Source organism: Pteropus medius, unplaced genomic scaffold, assembly GCF_902729225.1.
Source record: "Pteropus medius unplaced genomic scaffold, Ma_sr-lr_union100, whole genome shotgun sequence".
In the NCBI taxonomy this organism is placed as follows: domain Eukaryota; kingdom Metazoa; phylum Chordata; class Mammalia; order Chiroptera; family Pteropodidae; genus Pteropus; species Pteropus medius.
This window is the reverse complement of record NW_024352785.1, coordinates 12,594,111-12,619,059: the sequence shown is the minus strand read 5'-3', so window position 1 is coordinate 12,619,059 and position 24,949 is coordinate 12,594,111. Positions and strand designations below refer to the sequence as shown.

At 32.5% G+C, this 24,949-nt stretch overlaps 1 protein-coding gene and 1 non-coding gene across 7 annotated transcripts in view; one reads left to right on the top strand and one right to left on the bottom strand.

Moving 5' to 3' along the window:
* DMXL1 (Dmx like 1) overlaps window positions 1-24,949 on the bottom strand; it is a 126,409-nt gene that overhangs the window by 91,897 nt on the left and 9,563 nt on the right. For all 6 annotated transcript variants that reach the window (XM_039848513.1, XM_039848516.1, XM_039848517.1 and 3 more), the window contains exons 2-7: window positions 19,792-19,917; window positions 16,542-16,613; window positions 13,726-13,804; window positions 9,215-9,347; window positions 5,295-5,361; window positions 3,842-4,020 (exon numbers count right to left, since the gene is read on the bottom strand). In XM_039848513.1, coding sequence (XP_039704447.1) covers window positions 3,842-4,020; window positions 5,295-5,361; window positions 9,215-9,347; window positions 13,726-13,804; window positions 16,542-16,613; window positions 19,792-19,917 — 656 coding nt within the window. The remainder of the gene's footprint in view (window positions 1-3,841; window positions 4,021-5,294; window positions 5,362-9,214; window positions 9,348-13,725; window positions 13,805-16,541; window positions 16,614-19,791; window positions 19,918-24,949) is intronic.
* On the top strand, window positions 24,658-24,776 carry LOC120591006 (5S ribosomal RNA). Its single transcript, XR_005649821.1, has one exon. It is a non-coding gene; the product is annotated as a 5S ribosomal RNA (ribosomal RNA).

The window sequence follows — 24,949 nt, the reverse complement described above, 5'->3', positions numbered from 1 at the left end:
CCAAAAGCAGTGAAGTACAAGAATAGAAAATCCATGATTAAATAGGTGATGGCCACCTCCTTCCTTAGTCATTTTTGTCTTTCAGTGAATTTACTGTCTTGCCACCCCACAGAAAAAAAGCAAAACTAATTACACATATATTAATAAACTCAATAAGCATCAAGAGTTCAAAGGTTAAAACCCTATCAAGAAAGACTACCTCCTATCAAGGAAACTCAGCAAATTCAGAAAAAAAAGAAAAAAAAAAAAGAAGTCAAAATATCCTGTAATAGACACTCAAACATATGGGATTAGAAATGAACAATCAATAGAAGGCTTCTATCAAGTAACTCAGTAAGTTAAACAAACAAAAAATCAAAATATTCTGTAGCAGTCACTTTGTTAAACATATCTATTTGATGAAAAAAAGAACAACAGAAGAAAATTAAGAACATGTTTTGTCTTGGTTGTTCTCCTCTTCAGCTTTCCTCTGTTTTCTCACCTCTCTCCTTCCCATCTCCTTTCCCTTCTTTTTCTATCTACTCCCTTGCCACCCACTGTCTGGGCTTCTCTCCCTTAATTTTCTGCTTCTCAACATCTCCACACTACTCTCACTTACCACCTCTCCTCTGTTTCTCACCTCCCCACTTCCTAAGGCTGCTCCTTTTTTCCTTTCCAAACTCCGTTTCTCTTCCCTTTCCCCATCTTCATGCCTATCCCATCACCTTCATTTTTTTCTCCCTCTTTTTTCTCTAGTCCCTTCTGCCCTTCTCCTAGTTTCTCTCTAGTAAATTCACACACACAGGCACTGGCAATGAGATTTTAAGTAAGCAAATAGAAGCAAGAGCAAATACATCAAAATGCAATATGAAAAATTCAAGATTCATAGTGCCAATCAGTAACTGGAAGAATGGAAGGCTTATAAAGGAAGAGCAAAAGGTAGGAGACTAAGGGGCTGAATAGACAGCAATCTGAAAAGACATAAGTACTTAGGCAAGACCAACAAAGTAAGTAAGAAAGGTATACAACTCAGAAGCATGGAGAGGGCTTTATCACTAGAGTGTGGATGGCCCCATGTGACTTTCATTAGGATACCAGGCCTTACAGACAGTCAGAATAAATAGCTGGCAGGTAATATAAGCAGAGGGAAGAAATACTCTGATCTGTTTGAGGCATTTCTCTGGCAATAACTCCCTTTCTCACTTTATCAGAGTATCTTATTTTCTCTTCAATGGTATATCATTCAGGTATAGCCCTCTCCCTCTCCTCTCTGCCAAAAAAAGGTATAATCTTATAGAAGGCAACCATGTGATAGGTGTCTACAACACCTGTCCTATCTTGATGTAACAACAGACCAAGACAGTTTTGAAACTAGTTATCTAGAACCATCTTTTGGAGGTTTTTGGAGGATATAACCAAATCTCCCAACCTGTCCTACAATCAGCAATTTTTAATTAGTAAAGAAGTATATGTTTATTACAAACACATCTCCATTCTTCTCTCTCAAGCCAACAGTCCCTTGTGTAAGTATTATCATTTTGTTGAGCATCTTAATTTTATGTGGGGGGTGTGGGGGGAAACTACCTGTATGAACCAGTGAAGATGCTATATCAGAAAGAGCAATAGTCTTTTATGGCATCTCTCTCATTCTCATAAAAAAGAGTCAGCCTTCCCACTATATACCTGCAGGCAGTAGGCAGTTGGTGAAACAAAACTGAAAACAGAGTTCAGGGGGATTAGCTGGTTTTTAAATGACATGGATCCAAAAGTGAAATTCTGGAGAACTCTAAAAGATATCATAACTAACAGAAAATTATAGTTCTATATCGCAGTTCCCCATGCTGCAGAATTTAGTTGATAACAGATAAAATGAACACAGATAGAAAACAAACTGATATGCCTTATTACTGTTATCAGGAATTTGTAATGGCCCAATTTAAGTCAACTGCCTCTGCCTCCACTGTGACCACTTTTCCCAATACTGAGTGAACTAGGTCAGGAGCAGATGTGACTGTCCTCTCTCAAAAGATAACAATACTTTATAAGCCTCTTTTTTAGTGCTCTGGTAGCCTAACCATCAACAAATGAAAACACATGGATAAATCACAAGAAATCAGCCTCTGAAATGATGTACGATGTAATCTTTAGATAGTTCTAAAAGATTCAGTTTGTGATGACAGCTATTTTTATTGGGGTCATTTACAACTCTTAAAAGGAGAGTTAATATACGTCACAGCTCATTCTATTCTAAACACATTTTTATATGGTCCCAGAGGTACTAGAGCAATAATTCTCAAAGTGAAGCTGAGGTGAGGGTGCCTCTGCTAACAGTACAGGTTATCTATATACGGGGGTCCCCAATCCCCAGGCCACAGACCAGTACAGGTCCATGGCCTGTTACATGGCCTGTTAGGAACGGGGCCGCAGAGCAGGGCCGCAGAGCAGGAGATGAGCGGCAGGTGAGCAAGAGAAGTTTCATCTGCATTTGCAGCCACTCCCCAGCACTAGCATCACTGCCTCAGCTCCACCTCAGATCATCAAGCATTAGATTCTCATAGGAGAACTGGTCCCTGATGCCAAAAAGGTTGCAGACTGCTGGTCTATACTACTCTCCTTTAACTCTGAAAGACTCTGATATATCCTCCTAACAACAGAACCATTACTGTTCCCAGAGTGTCCTACTCCTATGCTTTCCTATATTGGAAAGCTGGGCTAGGAAGAATAGTAACTACTACACTAAAAATTAGCTCAAAAAAATCTAGTTGTAATTATGGATACATGTTATTATCCATTTATCCAAACCCATAGAATGTACAACACTAAGAGTTAACTGTAATATAAACTATGGAATTTAGGTGATAATAATGTGTTGATGTAGGTTCATAAATTCTAACAAATGGGGATGTTGATATTGGAAGAGACTATGCATGTGTGAGAGCAAGGGGTATATGGGAAATCTCTGTACCTTCCCCTCAATTTTGCTGTGAACTTTAAAATGCTCTAAAAAAACTTAAAAAAAAAAAACCCAAAACTAGATCTCTTTGAAAACAAAACTGAGTCAACCCAAATGATCCCAAAATTTACCTATCATACACATGTGGCTGCTGGGATATCTCTGGAGTAGCAAAAGAAAATTAAAAGGAGGAGGAAACTATGTTACTTTCAGTAGCATGTAGTATATGAAATACATGAAAATGGCCTGTGAAACAAAAAGGGATTTCTACCTATACTTAGTAATAGGTCTCTATAACTTACTAAGCATAGGCAAAAATTCAATGGTATATCAAGTGTTGCAAGTACTACAGGAAAGAAAGGAAGGACTAACAGGTGTACCTGTACATACATGTGTAGGTTAAACTAATACCTAGTTTAGAGCATCATAATGTATTAACCCACTGTCTTTTCCTCAAAGATGCTAGGTATAATTAAAGAAATGTTTGAGGCCTCAAGGTATGCCCTTCCAAAAAAGTTGGGTTTTTTGTTCGTTTGTTTAACCAGAGGAGATACACATAGAAGGTACAAGATGAGGGATTGAAATGTGAAAAAGTCCATATAAATGGCCATAGGGAGAATGATTAAGGGATAAAAGAACTGGAGACATAACAGAGAAGAAAAAGATGGACAACTCTGTCAATTAAAGATATCTGATAGAAAGCAAATATTCCTTTCATATGGCTCTCCTCTTTGGTGTCAATCGTAGTTGACCTGTGGCCAGAGGTTTGCCAGCCAGGGACTATCTAATATTACTTGAATTTTCATAAATAACAGTCCTATAGCTATGGAGTCTCAAAACAGGAAAAGCAGTCAAAGTCACAAAAATGATATTCTATTAATACATGGGAAAAATTACTAATCCACTGACCTAGGCATATATTTGCTTGTTTTACGCCAGGAAAATCCATTTACAGCTCGAGGATGGGCGAGATATACAAAAGAAAAGTCAATTTCTCCTTGGGATTGTTTTTCTGAATTTTTATCTGGAGAGGTAACAGCTGTCCGCCAGTTTTCTACATTATACCATACCTTTAAAAGGCAGTCATCCTAAAAGAGAAAAAAAAGACAAAAACAAAAACAGAAAAACATCCACATCAGAATTAAAGATTAAGTCAAATAGTAAAAGTAAGATTTTTCTCCCCAATTACAGAAATTTAGGGAAAGGAGAGCGGGTTGAACATGGAGGAAGTGAGAAGAAAATCTGATTCTGATACTTTTCTATTAGCACTCCTTAATTGCACTTTGAGAATTAAGGTGTGTGAATGCGTGTATTTTGCAAGAGTTGGTCCAAGGAAAATTCTAGTTATCATATACTACAGAAAATGGAGTCATTCAGAAAAGACCGAAAGATGAAGTTAAGGGTCCTTTTTTCCCAAACATCAGATAAAGTATTCCCGCTAGCAGACTTTAAAAAAAAAAAAGAGCTGCTAATTTTTGAAAACCAGCAGTTTTCCTTACGAATTATATAAATATTCGAAGAAAATGCCAAATAATATGTATTGAACTACTACTGCTACCACAAAATAATCTAATTACAATCAAAATTGCATCCTAATTTGGGAAGAGAAGAACAAGGAAGACTAAAATGTACCAGGTTTTGCTTTTAAGCTAGAATTGTATTCCCACCTGTAAAGTCAATCAGAATAAACAGTGCCACTTCACTCCTAAAAAACCTCACTGAAGATTTAGGGTGTTCCACATTCTTAATCCGAAGACAACTTTGAACCATTAGAACAGTAACTTCAAACTATTAGTTGTGCATTAACTACTCTCTGAACCAATAAATTAAAATAATTTCAAGGAAATACACTGTTCTGAAATTAACAAAGAAAATGGTTACAAACGTCCTTCTAGAAAGTCTGTAAATTCTTATATCTTAAATATAGCCTAATATATTAATATATTTTAAATATAAATAGTAGCAATAAGTTTATTGACAGTACATTACATGTGAGACATTTTATGTATCTTTTACATACCAATCACTTTACATACACTGTCTAAATCCTATGATGAATGACCTATGAGGTAGGTGTTATTACCCTCAGTTTACACATGAGAAAACCAAGGCTCAGAGATTAACTACATATCAAAAAGTTGGTAAAGGCAGATTTAGGCCCAGGTTACCTTTAAATGAATGTTGCTTCAATTATACCATGCTGCTTTATAACACAATAATATTGTGCCACTTTTTGCTATTTAACATTTTTAACAGAACATATTTTCAACTTAAATAAATAAAAGAATAAACCCGGTTAATGTTTTTGAAGTTTCAAAATAAACCACAAACGCAATCTGACAATAGCATTTTAACAAATTACCTTCCCAGCAGTGGCAAAAAATTCTCCATCTGGTGAAAATTTCATTAAATGAATTTGGGAGGCAGTTCTGTAAATTAAACAGATAAGGAATAATTTCCAAGGAAATGCACATAAATGAGAATGTAATATGACTTTGCTAAACTATATTCAACAATTTCTTCAAATAAAACTTTTTGATAACCCAAGTTTCATACTCACTGTTAAGTATACTTATAAATACAAAATAAATTTTAAAACATAAAACTTTAAATATAGAAATAATTTTTATGTAAAAATATCCATGCATTAGAATTATGTGAGGAATGACTTGTCAGCTTTAAGACAAGAGTCATAGCTCTCACCCCTTTAGAATGTGAAGAAAGAATGGTTTTATTTTTTAATATGGAAATCTAATTTCCAGAGCCACAGATATCTGTACTCCAACATATATTTTCATGGACAAACCAATATTTTAAAATGAATTCCACCTTAAGGTTGGTTGCATCTGACTTACCAAAGATTATGTGTGGGTTAATGACAATTATGGACTCCGCTTGCCAACTTCACTTATATACTTGGTGAACACTTGCCTTTTTTTTTCTCCAAGGAGCTTTGGCACACTTCCCTTCACTGCCTTCCCTTCTGGTTGCCCATATATGCTGATCTCAAGACACCTTTCACTATCTTTGCTTTCCTTTTTTTTTTTACCCAAGTTCATGCTTAGATGGATTCATCTTAAATTCATTTGTAAAGCAGGCCAAAAACAAATTCTGCCATAGTCCATTTCGAATAAAAGAACTTTTTCCCTAATATCAAATGTAATAAATAAATAATAGATAATATTGATACAGATGGGTAAAAAGAAAATTAAATTATCTATAGTTTTGCCAATACCATGATTCCCAGGTAAAACTAGTCTTAACATTTTAATACACAGAATTCCCAGGCTCCTCTCTCCATTCTTTTTCCATCTACTTTCTATGGGAGGGTATAGGAGAGGAGGGGATAGAAACTAAGGTCATAGTTACAATTTGCTTTGTAACATTTATTTATTTAAATATATGTTATGAACACTTATGTATATCAATGCGTTTAGATTATTTTATTGGCTTATGGTATTCTATTACACATATATGCAATGATTTAAAATAATTTAGTAATTTGCTGCTGTTTTCTCAATTTCGCTGCTACAAAAAAAGGTGGGGGGGTGCGATGAACATTCTTGCACATACATTTTTATGCATCTGGATAATCCTAAAGATATCCTCAAGACAAATTATTAAAAATGCCTGGTCTCCATGATTGTGACCTTGTCCCACCTAAAGTCTTTTCTCAAAACAGCAGCTAAAGCAGACCTTTTAAAAGGCAATAAAAAATAAAATAAAAAATAAAAGGCAATCAGATCTCAACACACCCTCTGCTCAAAACCCCAACAGCTTCCTAACTCAGAATAAAAGGCGAAAGCCTCACAATATCTATAAGCTAACTCCTGACTCTGATCATTTCTCCTACTCCTATCACTCCTCACCTTGTTCACTTCACTCCAGCGATAAGCTAAGCACACTCTTACCTCAGAGTCTTTGCACTTCATATTCTCTCTGCATACAATATTCTTCTCCCACAACTATGCACACATGGCTTACTATCTCACTTTCCTCAAGTCTACACTCAAACATCACCTCTACTCTTCTTTTTATGCTACTTACTTTTTCTCTATCATACTTACTGATCTTCATCTAACATGTATAACCAGTGTTTTAAATTTTTGCCTACACTTACTAAGTTATAGAGACCTATTACTTAAGTTCAGTTAGTGTGATCTTCAGCTGATCCTAAATTGAAACTTTGCATAGTTTCTTAGTTTCATGGCTTTTCTGCTTACTTAAATAACAAACCATCTCAAGTAAATTATTAATATGTCTAATCAAAGTTATTACTGTATACTCTGATCTTGATTTAACTTAAGGTTCTTTACATCTCCCATATCAATGAAACACATTTCAAATTCTCAGTTTAACCCATGGAAGTCCCTTAGTAGATCTGCAGTGAAGGCAATATAAAACTTTGCTGCTCCCCTCTGTCCAACTTTACATGAAAAGACTCCAAAACAAAACCATGGATGGCTCTAAGAAACTATCTTTGCAAAATCCTATTCTTTCTCCACACTTTAACCCTTTTTAATACCCATGATCTAGCTGAGGGGTACAGAATACCTGGAACCAATTCATTTGAAATCCCTGTAAATTCTATTCGTAGAAGGTCTGGTCAATTTAGTATCTGACATATATCTTATTACTGCTTCCTATAAAACTGACTCAGCGAGAATGGCATTTAACATCCTGTCATACAAGTTCACTGGCTTATGGCTTATCTTCCTTAATCTATCCATTGCTTTACTCCAAGCACTTTACCACTGCCTGGAACATAATAAGCACTCAATAAATAGTTGTTGAATGAATAAAACTTAAAATTGCTATTATAAGATATGAAAAAAATTATGCCTGGTAATTCGTACTTCCAAAATGCTCTCTAGAAAGGTAATACCAATTGCACTCTCTTATTTACAGTATATAGGAGTACCTGTTTCTGTTTCTCCACACACTCACTAGTAATTGACATTATTCATCCTCTTCTGGATTTCGAGTGAGGTCAATCCAATGCTTACTTTTCATCCATACTACCATTTAAAATGGTTCTCTTTATTGGCCATTTTTGTTCACTAATGAGAATATTTGTTTTTCTAATTAATTTTTAAGATCTCCTTTTTTAAAAGACATTAACTCAAAATTGTGAATACTTCTCTCAAGTTTTTGTTTCTTTTCCTTATGGTCTTTTTGATTTACAGAAATTTCTTATAGATATAGTCAAAACTATTAATTTTTTCTTTTCCTTTTAGTTTCTAGTTTTAGTGACATACTTAAAAAGTCTTTCCCTAACTTTTCATCTGATGGCGATAAAATATAAATAACAAATATTACCCAAATATGTAATTTTAAATTTCCTAGCAGCCACACTTAAAAAGGTAAAAACAGGTGAAATTAATATTTTATTTAAGCTAACATATCAAGATATCAATAAAAATATTAATAAGATATTTTACATTCTTTTGTGTTAAGTTTTGAAATCCAGTATGTATCTTACACTTACAGCACATCTCAATTCAGACTAGCAGCATTTCAAGTGCTCTACAGTGATATGTGGCTAGTTGCTACCATACTGGACATTGTAGCTCTAAAAATATAAAAATTCACCTATATTTTCTTCTAATATTTGTTTCACTGCACAGAAATTCAATTTTTCCTTCCTTTGACATTTATTTTGGTGCCAGGAATGAAACAGACTCTAACTTCATTTTCTCTTCCACACAGCTAGCAAGTCTGTCCCCTGCCCAATGGACCCTAATCTATCTTTTCTTATATCAACAACAAACTGCTTGCTCAGCTATAGCTTTAGAATTCATTTTCCTATATTGTATGTCTTTGTTCTTTTTTATCTTTCAGAATTTTCCTACATTTGTCATTTTAATGAAGTTTAGAACTATGTTCAAAAGTAGAAATTCCAGTGCAATTCTGACAAGAAGTATGCTCAATATATACATTAATTTGGGAAGAATATACTTCTTCGCAATAGCAAAACTTTCATTCAAAAGCATGAAAAGTTTCTCTTTCTTCTTTTGTATAATTTAGTAAAGTTCTATTTAATGATCTTCAACATAGGCCTTACACATTTCTTATGTTTCTTTGTAGCTATTTTAGTCAACAATTTAAAAAAATTATAGATGGGAAATGGTGAATCTTCTGTATGTAAGAAAAGGCATGCCACAAAATTAAAAAACCAATACTTTTTATGTTAATGTAGCTTTACAAAATAAAAGGCATTTATAATACAATAAAATCACACAGAACAGGTTTGTCAATTAAATCTCCTAATTAATTGCTTACTTGCAATGCCAAATGCATCTCCAACCTCCAAAGTTAAGATCTGTTTTATCTTGAGTTTCATCTTCAGTTGGCTTCTCCAAGTCAGCACTGGACCAGAGTTGCAAACAGCTAGAACCAGTTAAAAGGCGATTGCCTAAAAAATATATATTATTCACCATTTATTATTTAGGTATGTAATTAGTGAGTTAAGTTACCTACTCAATAGTTTCATACAATACTATAAAGATAAAACAACTTCTAAAAAAAGCCAAATAACAAAAAGAGATTTGGGGGAAGGGAGAGAATAAAGCTGTATTTTAATTTTGTTGAAGAATCTTGGGGAAAAAAGAAAAAAGATTTTACAATCTCTCATTCAGCAAACATTTAATAAGCATCTTCTTTGTACCAGGCACTGTGCTAGACATGGGGGATACGATGACAAAGCACTGTTATTTTTCATGATGAGTTCACATTCCAGTAGAGAAATATTATAAACAGAGGCATGAAAGTATGTGCGTTCAAATATATCCTCAAAAATGCCTTGTAATCTGGCATGATTAAGGAATAAGGTGCACAGTAGACCTGGAAAAATAAATAAGGTTGGAAAAATTCTGAGGTCAGATTATGAAACATTTTTGACATTCATAATGAGTTTGGAGTTTGTTATAGGTAGTTAGAAGTTACAAATTTTTAAGCGGGGGAAGGGGGCCTACATTAGTGGATCTTTATTTTAGAGTAAGTGGTCTCAACTGGGGGAGAGTGTCAACAGAAAGACTTGAAGAGGCGTGAACCTCCCTTCAATAAGATATGCAAAATTATATGTATAGAATATGCATTTTTCTAAAGAGATATTCCATAATTTTCACCATACTTTCAAAGATTCTAGTTCACAAAGAAGTGTAAAGATTCTTTTTAGAAACTAACTCTAGAGACAGACAAAATTAGAAAAAACATAAGACAGAGATACTTGGTTAACTGACTATAACAATATAGACAGGAAATCATGAGGGTCTGAATCAAATATTAAAGTAAAAATGAAAGATTTGAAAGCCATTTTGAAAAGCAAAAATTTTAAGACTTGACACCAACTAAAAACCAGGGACATATGAGAGGTTTCAAGGCGTGGTAACTTTATGATGTGGTAACTGAGTAGAAAACTGTGCTATCATCCAAAGAAGATAAAAGATAAAATTTTGGTTAAAAGCTGACAATAAATAAAGCATTTGCCTTGGAAATTAAGGACTATGGATTGATGTCTCTCTGGAAAGATCATTTTATTTCTAAAGGAAAGTGGGCCTATGGCAAAATGCAAACTTTACATCAGAAATCCCTGTGTCTAAATCCCAAATAAATCATTTAATTAGCTATGTATATTTATTTGGGCAACCTGAGCCTCTCTTTTCTCATTTATAAAATTAAAAATTTGCAGTGTTGTGGTAAGTATTAGCTATAATATGTATGATGTATTTAGCACAGGCTAGGCACTTAGCAGGAATTTAATAAATAGCAGCTAGGTAGAAAGTCTTACATAAAAACAACCCAGAAAGTACTGATGAGACATTCCATGTAAATATGATCATTATTTCACTGTTTAGCTTACCAACAGACACAAGTTTTCTTTTCTTTCTTTGAGATATAATTGACATATAGTATCATATTAGTTTTAACTGTACAACCTAATAATTCAATATTTGAATATATTGAAAAGTGACCGCCACAATAAATCTAGCTAACATCTATTACCTCACATGGTTAACATTTTTTTCCTTATGATAACTTTGAAGATCTATTCTCTTAGCAACTTTCAAATATAGTATCATTAACTACAGTCGCTATGCTGTACATTTTGTCCCCTGGACCTATTTATTTTATAACTGGAAGTTTGTACCTTTTGACCACTATCATCTATACCGCCCACTCCTCACTCTCTGTCTCTGGCAACCACCAATCTGTTCTCTGATCTATGAGTTTGGTTATTACAAGTTTTCTTTTCTTTAACATGAACTGAAAATAAAATTATCCCGTGAAGGATTAAGAATTTAATACAAAATACAAAATAATCCCAAGTATGGAATGAAACAATAGTAGGTAAGGTATGGTCTAATATATTCATATGAACACAAAAGATAGAGGTATGGATATTAAAAAAGAAAAAAAAGTACAAAGTATAAAATAGATAATAAGCAAGATGCAATATGGGTTTGGAGATAACATAAAAGTGCTATAGCCAGTTTACTAACACCATCTGAAAAAAAATTATATCCCAATAGCTGACATATAAATATGTAAACATTGATCAAAACCAAAATACTAATATTTCACTTAAAATATTTAAAATCCTTTTACAAATAATATAAAGTTCATTTGCCTAAGTAATAATATGCTAATAGTTCCCAAATATTTATTACAGTAATAATTTATTCTTCAACCAAATACTAAATTTTAAACTTTTCGATAACAAAAAAGTAAACTTTTATGTAAATTTTAACTCAATCGCAGTTAATAATATAACAAAACTGAGCTGCTATCAATTCACTACTAGATATGTTAAGAAAATAAGTATCTTTCAATACTACTCTGTAATCATGATTTTAGAGGCATGTAACATTAATACTATCCTCTGAAGCATTAGTACTGACAGAACACAGGCACAAAAATTCCAAGCAACTACTATGTCATTACTAAAGAAATATCACTCAATTCAAATAAAATTTTTATTGCAGTAATTAATATGACAATTCAAGTAGCCAGTTCACTTGCTAAAAATATTTCTATCATTTACCAAGTACTTTCATATATACTGCCATATCTCATCATTAAAAAAATATCTTGTGAAATAGATATCTTAATTTAGAAGTGGGTTGACCATTCTTAGTCTGCTAAATAATCTGTTTATGACCACAAAACCTATAGTCAAATATCTGAACATTTATTGAGAGCTTAATATATGACACGAACCTAAAGATAAATACTAAATAAAATTGAATTTCAGCCCTTATTTAATAAAAAAATTCTAAACAAATAATTACAATAAATTGTAGTGCTATAATAAAGTAACCATATAATTAATCATCCAAATAGGAACACTTGTGAGAGCAGAAAGTAACACATTAATAATCATATGAGGACAACAGGCATAAACTGGGACATAAGTCACCCTAAAAACAGTAGAGTTATATACAAAGTGCTGTACTAAATGCCAAATTTGAACTCAGGTCTGACCTCTTTTCAATGCATCATAAAAATATACATGTGGGTTACCAGCATAAGCATCAATCCAACAATCTTATGAGAAGAAATAGATAATCTCAATCTTTTTCACCCTCTATAATAATTTCTAAAAGTTCTGAAATTTGTGTTCTAAATTAACATTTTGTCCTCAGCATCTACTATATTAAAATTTAAACTATTATATTTCATCTACTATATTAAAATTGAAACTATCTTACCTAGCTAAACTTCTAGGTCTATGTCCCAAAGATAACTTCTTTCTTATATTCTAGATTAAAATTTCTATCTATTGCATATTGCTATATGATATACAAGCATCTCAAATTCCACACAGCCAAACAAAACCTATGTTCTACTCTAACTCCTACATATCACTCTTCCTATGGTCATAGAATCCTTAAAGTAATGTGAAATCAGTTGTCAAGTAATGTCAATTCTATTGCCTAAATGTATCTCATATCCATGTAATTCTTTTATTATTCATTCAATATTAATTGAGTACCTACTATGTTAAAGGCACTGAAACAAGTTCTTATTTCTCATTCAGACTCTTGCGAAGGCATACTTTCCAAAGGAAATTATAATTATAAATAATGTAATATTTATCCTCCTATTCCTCTTATCTCTGATCTTCCTAACTCAAATGCTACCAGAAAATCTTATAAACCACTTGTCACTAGCCACTTTCAAAAATCTGTAATACTTTCTAAACAATTAAGAAGAATTAAATTCAAAACACTTAGCATAAAAAAAAAAAAACACTTAGCATGACTGCAAAGGCCTTCTATAATATGCTGCAATCTTATCTCCTCATCACTAGACTCATTCCAGCTTCAATGAAGTATTAACCATTATTAGAATTTACATTACACTTTCTTTGTGCCTTTGCTCACTGTGGTAGACTGGTAAAAATGGCTTTGGGATGGTTTTTAAAAGCAGAAATAGATAACTGATACATACATACATGACTCTTGTTAGAATTCACTTCTTTTTCCCTCCATCTATCTCCGCTCTCATTGTTAAAATCTATCTATGCTCAGGTCAAAAGGCTCCCCTTAAAAGTTCTCCAGATGGAATTAATGTTGCCTTTCCAAAACAACAGGTATTCTTACCATAGCTGGACACTATCCCAGTGCATGTATGTCTTCATTTCAGTAGGAGCTCTAAAGGAGCACAATCTGTTTTACTTACTTTTGTGTTCCCACAAGCTCGCACAAAGCAGAACTGAAATACATGAAACTAATGGAAGCAATAGCCTAGGCAAGTGATTTCATTTCAGTTAACCCTGCTTCTGTTCTTACCTGCGGGATCCCAAGTTATATTGTGTGCTATTGATTCCAGAAAAAATTGACCACTTTTCTGCCACTGACTATATAATTCCTAAAATTAAAAAAAAAAAAAGTTATTTATCCAATATTATTGGCATCTTTTCTCTGTCAAATGTATATAAGTCATGCTTATTCTCATTAACACATGCAATTTGTTTGTTTGTTTGGTATAACTGACCATGCAGTCATTTTTAAGAACGAAATGTTCAATTCTGTCAAAAAAAAAAAATAATAATAAGGAATATGTGATGGAGGAGACAGTGAGAGAATATCCATTCAGGAAGTCCAAAAGTCTGTCTTTAGTATATTTAAACAACTAATAAGTATATGCCACCTTGGACAACATACTTATTAACCTCAGACTTTTAAAATAATTATTACTTATTATTATTGTTACAAAGGTTTAATTTTAAATGTGTCTGTGTGTCTTCTATTTGAGGCTTTTTTCTTTTAATGTTTCATCCTCACCCAAGAGCATATGGTATGTATGAAAATTCAGAATAAGAAAGGTAACACTTCCATTATAATGTACAATTTAAGGTCTTTTCATTCCTTAAAGCAATATTTTTTCAACTTTTTTACTTCAAAACCAGTAAGAAATATATTGCACTATGACCTGGAATATACATAATATATACATAAATGCAATCATAAGTAATTTACCTTATTATATGTGATGTGTTTTAAAATTTTCTATTTCATTTTCTTTTAAATTCAGGTTGTGGCCTACTAAACTGATGTCACTAACCTCTAATAGACTGAGACCCATAAATACTTTCTTAATGTAGTGGTTCTCATACTTTAGTACAAGAATAGTCTGAAATGTTTATTTAAAATTCAAATTTCCGAGACCCATGTTCAAAGATTCAGGTTCAAAAGGTCCAGGATGGGGCACAGGCATTTGCACTTTAAACCAACACCCCAGATGATTTTGATACAGTTGGCCTGTAGAATATGCTTTTATGAAACACTATCTTATAGGAATGGCTCTCAATCACAGTGCACATCAGAACCCTCTCTAGAAACAGACATATAAGTGCCTAGGCACAACTCCATATCTACAGATTTAGAAAACCCCAGGGCAAAATCTGGACACATGTATCAACTAGTGATTCTGAAGTATATATCTCATTAAGAATCATCGCCTTAAAAGAATACTCCAGAATGTACAAAGAAATGGAAAGAATGTCTTTTTTATGAGGATCTAAAGATTGAGACTATATTCTCTCATTATAGATTTTGTACACCTTCCAAGTCTATGATTTTTCCATTTAATCCAATTTTCCTTATTCATCAAGCTTTTTTTTTACCCTCTCTGCAAAGTCAGTGTTGCCTACCAATAAACCAGTCTCTTCTTGAGTTTATGACATTGTTCTATTAAGCAATTTTCATTAGCATAAGAGCAAACAAGCAAAAACTGAAAATCTCAATTCTACTCTTACTAATAAGGCATTTTAACATACAAATTTTTTAGAAGTGAGTTATTTCGTTCAACAAATATTTTTTGAATATTATTTGAAACATATTGTTCTGGGGGGAGCAACCACCTTTAAAATTTGTTTTTAGTTTGGTTAATTACTAATTCATAAGGCTATAAAAGCTTCTAATTGGTTTCATTAGGTAATATATAAACACAAATAAAAATCAGGAAAGAATTGTGGACTCTCCTTCCATGAAATTTAAAAACGGATTCCAATTAACCCAAGAGAAAATATTTTTCATTAACACAAGGTAGAGAAAAGAATGCTCACACCTAGAAACCAATATAGCTGGTTTTTACACTTAGTTCTGTTTCATTGATCAGATTACTTATTTATTTAGGGGCCTCTGCTGCCTTATTTATATAAAAAATAAACTAAAAGGGAATTTGTAAGATACCAATGAGCTAAGTGAGAATAAAATGAAAACTATTAAAAGACATAAAGGTATATCTATTATTAAAACAGTTTAATTCTTTACATTTAACATAGTCCCTGACATCATCTTGTCCTTACAATATCCCATGAAGAATGAATAGATAGTATTCAATTTCAGAATTGAGCAGAGTTTCATAGGGCTCCTTGCTTAAGTCAGCTAAAAGGCTGACTACTAATAAATATTCTTTGGACCACACTATGCTGATCTTCTTTTATATGGTTTAAATCACTAGTTTAATCTTCATTAAAGATAGGTAAAATAACCAGTCTATCATATTTTAAAAAGCATTAAAGCACCTAAGAAATATACTACATAATCTCAATATTTATAAAGTATTGTTTCAGAACTATTCTTGAATATACTTTCTTTATTAAAAAAAAAAAAATTCACTGGTCCATTAACAATTATATTACATGATATTTACATGATATAATATGTACAAGAAAATAAGTCCTGGAGGTATGTTCAGACTCTGCAATTAAAACATGTAATATTAAGAACAAAATACATTAAAAAAAAAAAAAGAAAAACTATATGAAAGTGGACAATAAAAACGAAGAATTAAGTGCCACATATGACTGGACAATGGTGTTTGCATTAGCAATAAAGTAACTGCCAAACTTAAAGTTGTTGATTCTTTAAATACTTACATAAAAGAAAAAAAAAAATATTCAAGACAATTCAGCAGCACAATTTAATTCTACTTCGATGAAAGATTTAAATATATTTTTAACATGAAAGTGGCATTTAACATTTATCTTTACTTATATAATTTATGCATATTTATTTGATGCTCACACCGATTTTGCACTCATAAAAACATCTTTTAATACTCATTTCAATTCCTGAAAGGAAAATGATAAATTACTGACCAAATTTTTCTTTTCCTTTGGTAGGTTAACAGGTTCAAAAACAGAGATAACATTTCCATAGGATGCTGCAATCTTTTAAAAAGAAAAAAAAGAAAGAAAACTTAAGGATATGTTAACATGAATCAAAAGAGCAAAAGAAATAATAGTATAACTTAAAATATGCCCACACATACAATTTCATGTACCAATAGTTGAAAATGTCAAGTTTTAGAGACCATCATATCTGGATCAGAATCCCAGTACATACTATAACTTACTGTGTAACTAACAAGTTAATCTCTTTGAACTTAGTTTATCTACCTAACATCCTAACAGAATTATTTTGGGAACTGAAATAATATTTGTAAAATATCTAGTATATCATGGTCTATAAGATGCATAGTAAATGTTCTTTCTTTCTCACAGAAGACTATATTGATGTATTTCTTCTCAAGTATGGCATTTGACATGACTAAAAATCAGTTTTTGGGTTATCTGTCCTCAAAATTCACAATTCTGTGAGTGTCTATTTAATTTTTTCAAAAATAAAACTTAGATTTATTGCTTTGCAAATTGTCTAAGGGGTATGTTTTTTTCATGTTTAAAATTTACTCTTTAGATGAATGGAGAATAACCCTTTCATAGCTCTGTTCTATAAGGTAGCTATTACTAAAGCTTGAGTGAGTCACAAATGAATATTGAAATATCGACAATTGGATGGATGGATGGATGACAGATAGATAGACTGAGAAAGAATGAATGAATGAATCACAGATAAAGATAAGAATATATAATCTAGTGAAGAGGGGCTAAGAAATAAAGATATAGCATACATATAGAAAAAAAGCAACCTCAACATTTACCAACACTTTAAAGGCCCAAACTAAACACTCCGTCAGTGCAGATAATTTCTACATCCTAAGAACTCCCCAGAATACTTAAAAATATCCATTGAAAGGTTTTTTTTTTCCATATGTATGCTATATCTTCATTCCTTATCCCTTCTTTACTAGATGTGACAACATGGATGGACCTCGAAATAATCATGCTAAGCGAAATAAGCCAGACAGAAAAAGTTGAAAATCACAAGATATCACTTTATATGTGGGACATAAACCTAAAAGCAACAAATGAACAGGACAAACAAACAGAGACTCATGGACATGGACTACAGACTAGTGGTTACCAGAGGACTATAGAGTAGTGGTTACTAGTGGGATGGGGGAGGAGGGGGAGGTAGTAGGGGTAAAGGGAGTCAAATATAGGGGAGTAGAGGGAGAGTGAAGTGGGTAAAGGGGATTAGATATATGGTAGCTGAAGGAAACTGGACTTTGGGTAGTAAACACACAATAGAATATACAGATGTCAAATTATAATGTACACCTGAAAATTATATAATTGTATTAACCAATGTTACCCCAATAAACTTAACTTTTTAAAAAGTTTAAAAAAATAAAAATAAAAAATAAAGTGTTGGTAAGATTTCTTCAAAGGATACTGAATATTCAGTTTTAGAAATAAGGCATAATATGAACACAAGTGTAAAGATTAAAATAGGCAATGTATATTTGGAAGAGACTGATCACGAGCCCAGAGAGAAGAGAGTGTCTCTTATAACGGAATAATGGATGGAAGGCCAAAAAAGCAGGTTTGGGCTGATTGTGCCAAGGTGAACAATTAGAACTTTCCCAAGGTAATGGGAAGCTAAGAATGTTTTTAAGCAAATGAATAACAAATGCAGATGAATTTTCTCAGGAAAATTAATCTGGTAGTACTACAAAGAAAAAGCAGCAATGATAAAATACTGATGCCTATGGTATTAAGCAGCATTTTCTTCTTTAAAGGCAAACAGAAGTCTTCAGGTATCAGAACCTGCAAATTTTCTTCCTGATATCTTAAGGAATCATTTGATTATACTAATACCTGTAAAAAGAAATTTACCTTTTACAGAATGATTATAAAACCAAAGACCTTTTCATTCTAACTTGAACTGTCATATAATCTAGCTTAACACAAAAAGATAACTCATATTGAAAATTATTAAAATTAATTTCTAACATTAACCAACCCTATGTGAGTCTAGATAGTATAAGCAAGTTTTTATACAATAATGAAGATTATGGAACTACAGAGCTAGAAGATCAAACAAACATGAAGGGGAAAAAAATCTAAACAATTTTTAGCATTCCATAATAAAGATCATTTTTGTGTATAGTGAGAATGAAAGGCATAAACAAAAGAAAGAAAGATGAAAGATACTTGTTACTATATTAAAGGGACGGGGACACAAGAGTAACAAAAAGAATAGTCCAACAAATAGGTAAATATTACAAGAGCCAAAACTCCTTTTACCATGAGTATCTTTAAAGTAGACCCCAAGAAGTAACTTTTTAGACTGGTAGCTCTATTAAAAATAAATTTTTAAAAAAGGAGAAAGTATTGGGTCTACTTAGATTCTGCACACAAAATGTTCTGGTAGAATCATATGGTCAAAGTATTTAAATCTCTACTATTTAAATTTTAATAAATTTGAAAAGTTCAGCCCAGTCAAGCTACAACTATACTTAGGCCTGGCTACCTATACACATATGGTACTCTATTAATCTGTATAATATGCTGCTTACTAATTATGACTCTCCCAATTCTGATATTGTATAGAACCCTATTTAACCTATGCTATAACATCATATGCCCTATTTCTTTTATTTTACTTTCAAGGTTATATTACTTATCATATGCAAACGGAAGTCCGTATAAAATTTTTCATTTTTTTACAGACTTGGAACAAAATAATAAAAAAATTATAGACTTTAGAAGAGTTGATCTTCATTTTAGTACAAAGTTTATCCAGAAGTTGCAAAGTGATAACTATATGTTTACAAAGAATTACTCTAACAAATTATTTCTCTTCAGTAGTATATTTGTAAATAGCTTGAAGATTTATTATCATTCCTTTCCCTCAATCCAATCAATTTTTAAATAACTAAGCTTTAGACATGTTCTACAGATAATATTATAGTTCTTTATCAACTCATAGAGAAGACTATGCTTTATTTCAAAATTATGTAAGAATAGAATTCCTGACATCTCAAAGAAACATTTGAGAGAGTCACGAATTTTATTTTCTATGGTACATCTTAGCCAAAGAAATTTGTAGCTTCATTGTTCTGGAAATAAAGCAAGTCTCCAATTCAATAGAAAATACATACTTCAGAGACTATCCTGGCAAAAACCATATTCAAAACAAATCTCATATTACAAGATTACAAACCTTGCCTTGTTGCATTGAACAGTCTACACATCCTACTTGAATATTTCCATGTTTAGCTCCTGGAATTATTTGTAATCTTTCAAAATCACTTCCCAGTATAACAATGTCACATCCAGATGCATAAGCCTAAAAAAAATAAAATATAAAAAATAAATAAAATAAAAGTGATAAAATTGTCAACAAAATTATCATATAGAATACTGGCATTAAATAATTAAATATTACATTTTAACATTCTAATTTTAAATATTATTTTTTTTAAAATCTGTATTACTTGAGAATATTTTCTTTACCTCCCATATACAGTCCCATTAACAAATTCGATCAGCCCTATCTGCAAAAAATATACCAATTCTGTTCACTTCTTCCTTCTCCACTGAAAGCTACAACCCTTGTCTAAGCTATTATTATCTCTTTCTTGCACTATGGTTAATTATCTGACTGTTTCCATTCTTGCTCTCCTCTAATTTCTTTCCAAAGACATGAATCGTCTTTTAAAAATGTTTATTATACAAAGTAATATTCCTTGCTTAAACTACTTCAATAGTTTCCCCACTGCACTTGTAATAAAAGCTCAGCTCCTTACTATGGTCAATGCCCTAAATGATTGTGCTAATCTCCAAAACCATCTCAAGCTTCTCTTCCCTTTCTTCAATTGGCTCCTGTCCCTATATGCCCTTCTTTCTGTTCCTCAGGCATATCAATCTGTTTCCACCTCAAGGTGGTTTATCTACCTTTTACCTGCCTGGTCTTTCTCTACCTAGCTTCTTTTCAACATTCGAGTCTCAGTTTCATAATCTATTTCTCTCTCGTTCTTGCTCTTGTTCTCGCTCTCTCTCTTACTCTTGCTCTCACAATCTCATTACTTTCCATCACGTTACTGTTCATTTTTCTTCATAGCATATATCACGATTTTAAATGTCTTGCTTATTATCCATTTCCATTACTAGATGTTAAGTTCCAAGACAAGAAGTAGGGTTGAAGTTTACAGTATACTCTGCTCTAGCCCCCAATTCTTACTGAAGGGCCAGCTTTAGAAATACTATGGAATAAATGAGGTATTTAATTTCACAAAAACAACCTCCATAACCAAACAAAATAAAAAGGTAAATAGTTCAAAGCTTGTTGGCCCTGTATTTTATAGCTCTTTTTGAGTTTTACAATGAGCAGAACTCTTTCAACCAGAATTCTTTTTGTGTCCTTTTCTCTACCTTCCTAGATCACAGGAGTTTCTTTCTTTAAAGGGTACATGGCTCTCCTAGAATTCACATATTACAGGCTGGCATGCAGTATAACAGTGACGATAAAATATCTATCGAAAAATGTCCATTCTGATCAATTCTAAAAGTTTTAATAATTCTCCATTTTTTCATCATTTTTGCACATGCATATATACCTTACTTAATAAAAAAAAATATACTTAATATGTACTTTATGACCTAATTCCTACCAAAGCCAAGTGGTCCTATACAAGCTACCAAAAAAATAAGGGACTTGAGAAAACATACAAATAAATCTTATCACATTACAAACAAGGCAATGACGCCTAAATAGGCTGACATAACTTCTTAGTGGCAGAGTGGCCTTGAGAAACCTCATCTCCTGATTCTTGATCAAGTGCTATTTCCATGGCACCACCAGGACTTCCCTAGTTAATCATACTTGCCTGGAATTTTCCTAAAAGAAATCAAGGATAATCAAGTCTGATTCCACTAGTGTCTCATAGGAAAAAATTGACTCAGTAAATAAACAAACAAACAAAAATCTCATGATGGTCTGCTCACCTATATAAATATCCACAATAGATCATAAGGCTTGTCACAAGACCATTAGCAAGAATAAATTCCAAAAACTAATTTAAATTTTCATTCATAATTCTCTAAATATCTTAATATTTTAGAAATTGATTTTTAATATTAAATTTTGATAAAATACTGATTGTCACTATTTTTCCAAAATACTGTTAAATTTTGAATATTTACAACTTAGATTTCCTCCTCTTTATAACAAATTTTTTTCAGTTTCCATTAACTGGAATACACAGATACGCACATACACAATTTTGCTTTCCTTCTGTTATACCAAAAATTATCTACCTACTTTCAAATATTGAACTGCAACTATTTTTGTCAATCACAACTCTAAATTTTCCAGAATTAAGTCTATCTTAAGCCTAAGTACCTTACAAAATTATTGTTTAATACAGGTAGTAAACATTTGCAAAGTTGATAAATGCAGTTATTCCAGAAATACACTTAGCCCTATAGAGAGGAAGATGCCAACTTATAATACAATTAACAAACCCTTGCTCATTCAAAGAGTTATCCAATTTTGGATTATACTTGTTCTTTTGCTGTTGCTGTATTATATTATCACTGTCATTTGACTTTTCCTTAGAGACAGCACTAGAAGGTGCAAAGCTCTCTCTCTTTCTAGTTTTGGTAAATTTTAAATCAAATGAAGATTACTGATCTTCATCTGGAATATCTCTCAGTCATTCCTCACTTTTTCTCTGAGAGTTATAACTAAAGTATGGCAATAAACTACTAGATGAGGAAAAAAAGGACATAACAAACTACATTCCGCATTTCACAAATTTGATTATTTTGCTTGGGGCTTATAATAAAGATCCTGTGGTTTTCTTAACCATAAAATGTACATGTTTACAATTTATTTAACTGTATAATTAAATGTAGGATGCATTAAAGACTCAAAAACCATATTTGTATTTTGTTACATTTCTTAATCATTTTCAAGAATTTGTAACTGTTTCCTAAAAATTCCTGTTGTACACGGAATATTGGTTGAATAAACTATGGTACCTATCCGTAATGAAATATTATGCAGTTGTAAAAAGAATAAGGAAGATATCTATTAAGTGACAATGAAGTGATTTCTAGGGGAAATTATTAAGTGGAAAAAAACAAAGTACAGTACAATGGGCATACATGGTATATTATTTTTTGTGTATGGAACAAGGAACAAGAAAACATACATGTATCTGCTTATTTTAAAAAGAAACAGAGAAAGAATAAAACTAGGAAACAATAAAGTTTGTTACTGACAAAGTGGGGGAGGATGGAGTGGAAAGGATATGGGAAAGAATGATACTTCTAACTTTTTATATACTTATGACTTTTGTAACATGTTATACACATTCGAAAATTAAATCAATTAGAATGAGGTGGGGAATAAAACGTAACTAACTGCTTTTCAAATGAATACTATAGCCATACCTAAAGACAGATGGCAGGAAGAAACTAAGTAACATGAGCAGACAATTTGATCATATATTTTCTCTTGGGCAGGTAAAAGAAAAAACTAGTTTTCCTCCTTTGTTTCTCCTTTACTGTCACACTACTACCAAATTCACAATAGTTTTGGCACTAGATGTGTGGGGATTTTAATCACACCAAGTAATTCTGTGACACCAACTAGGTGTCCTATAATTTAACTCAATTTTTATACTATCTAGAGATAACATCAGATCCCACAGATTAAGAAGGGCTTAGTCTTAACTGAGACTGCCCTCCACTTTAGGTACTAATCATACGTAGTAGAACCACAGATTACCCACAATTTCTGTCCTACTTGGCTACAAATCCGAGGTTCCCATGACCTCCCTCCTTGGATTCGATTATTTGCTAAACAGCTCACAGAACTCAGAGAAACATACTAACAGTTTACCAGTTTATTAAACGATAAAAATGAAGGCTACAGATGAACGGCCAGATGAAGAGATACATAGTGTGACATCTGTGAGGGTCCCTAGCACAGGAGCTTCTGTCCTATGGAGTTGGGGTGTGTCACCCTCCTGACACGGGATGTGCTCACCAAACTAAATGCTCCCTAAACCTCATACTGTTGGAATTTTATGGAGGCCTCTTCATGTAGGCATGATCGATTATTAACTCAAATTTCAGACCCTTTCTCCTCTCTGGAAAATAGCGGATAGGCCTGAAAATTCCAGCCTTCTTATCATGGCTTCCTTGGTCTTTTGTCTTTCTGGTGACCAACCACCATCTAGGAATCATCCAGGAGCCCACCTAGTTGCCTCATTAGAACAAAAGATATTCCTAAGTGCTCTTATGGGAATTTCTATGTTGCTTTTCAGAAGCTCAAGCCAGAAATGTGGTGGGAAAGTGGGGGGGACTGGGAGAGGAAATACAAACAAATCCTGAACTCTTTCTGTAGGTTTGTTAATTATAGTGGTACATACTATGCAATTCTGAAAATATTTTAGATGTATTATAGAAAGAGCCAAGGTTCTCACTGTATAAGAAAGAAAGATATGAAGTGGGGAAGGCACAATACAGTTATGTAAGGTTGGACTGGAATTGGAAATGTTGATATAAAAATTATGCTTTCCAAAATATGCATACAATAAATAAGTCTTCCCTTAATGGCATTGATAGGTTTTGTTAAGCTATATATAATAAAACCAATTTTACCACAGGCTAATTGATATAAACATAAGTTACATTCCTATGGCACCTCATCAACATTACAACCAAATGATGCTGAATGAAACATTATTCGAGGACCTGCTATATTTTCATATATACATGTAAACATATGTTTGTATATATTTGTATGTTATACACATGTATGTTACATGTGTATGTCCAATGTAAGGGCCAAGAGGCAGATATTCCAGTAACAATGAGATCATCAAGCATCTTGATCTTGGTCTCTACTATTCTCTCCTCAAAGAAATGGCTAGGGAAGGGTAGCTATAATGAGAGCCCAGAATACCTTGTTATGCCAGAAAGAAAGGAGATGCTCAAAAAAAAAAAAAAAAAGAATAAGAAAAAAAAAGATGAGGCAAGATTTATAATCAATGGAAGCTCAATCCGGAGGAAAATAGTCTACGGTCATGCCACCCTGAACATGCCCGATCTCGTCTGATCTCGGAAGCTAAGCAGGGACGGGCCTGGTTAATACTTGGATGGGAGACCACCTTGGAATACCAGGTGCTGTAGGTGTTTAAATACATACATACATACATACATACATACATACATACATACATAAAATAAATAAAATAAAAGTGGTATCAATCCAGGAGAAAATTTTGATGAGTATGAGGACACTTGCATACTCATAACATGTCTCTCACACACTGCTTATTGTTCCAAGAAGAAAAAAAGAAACTAGT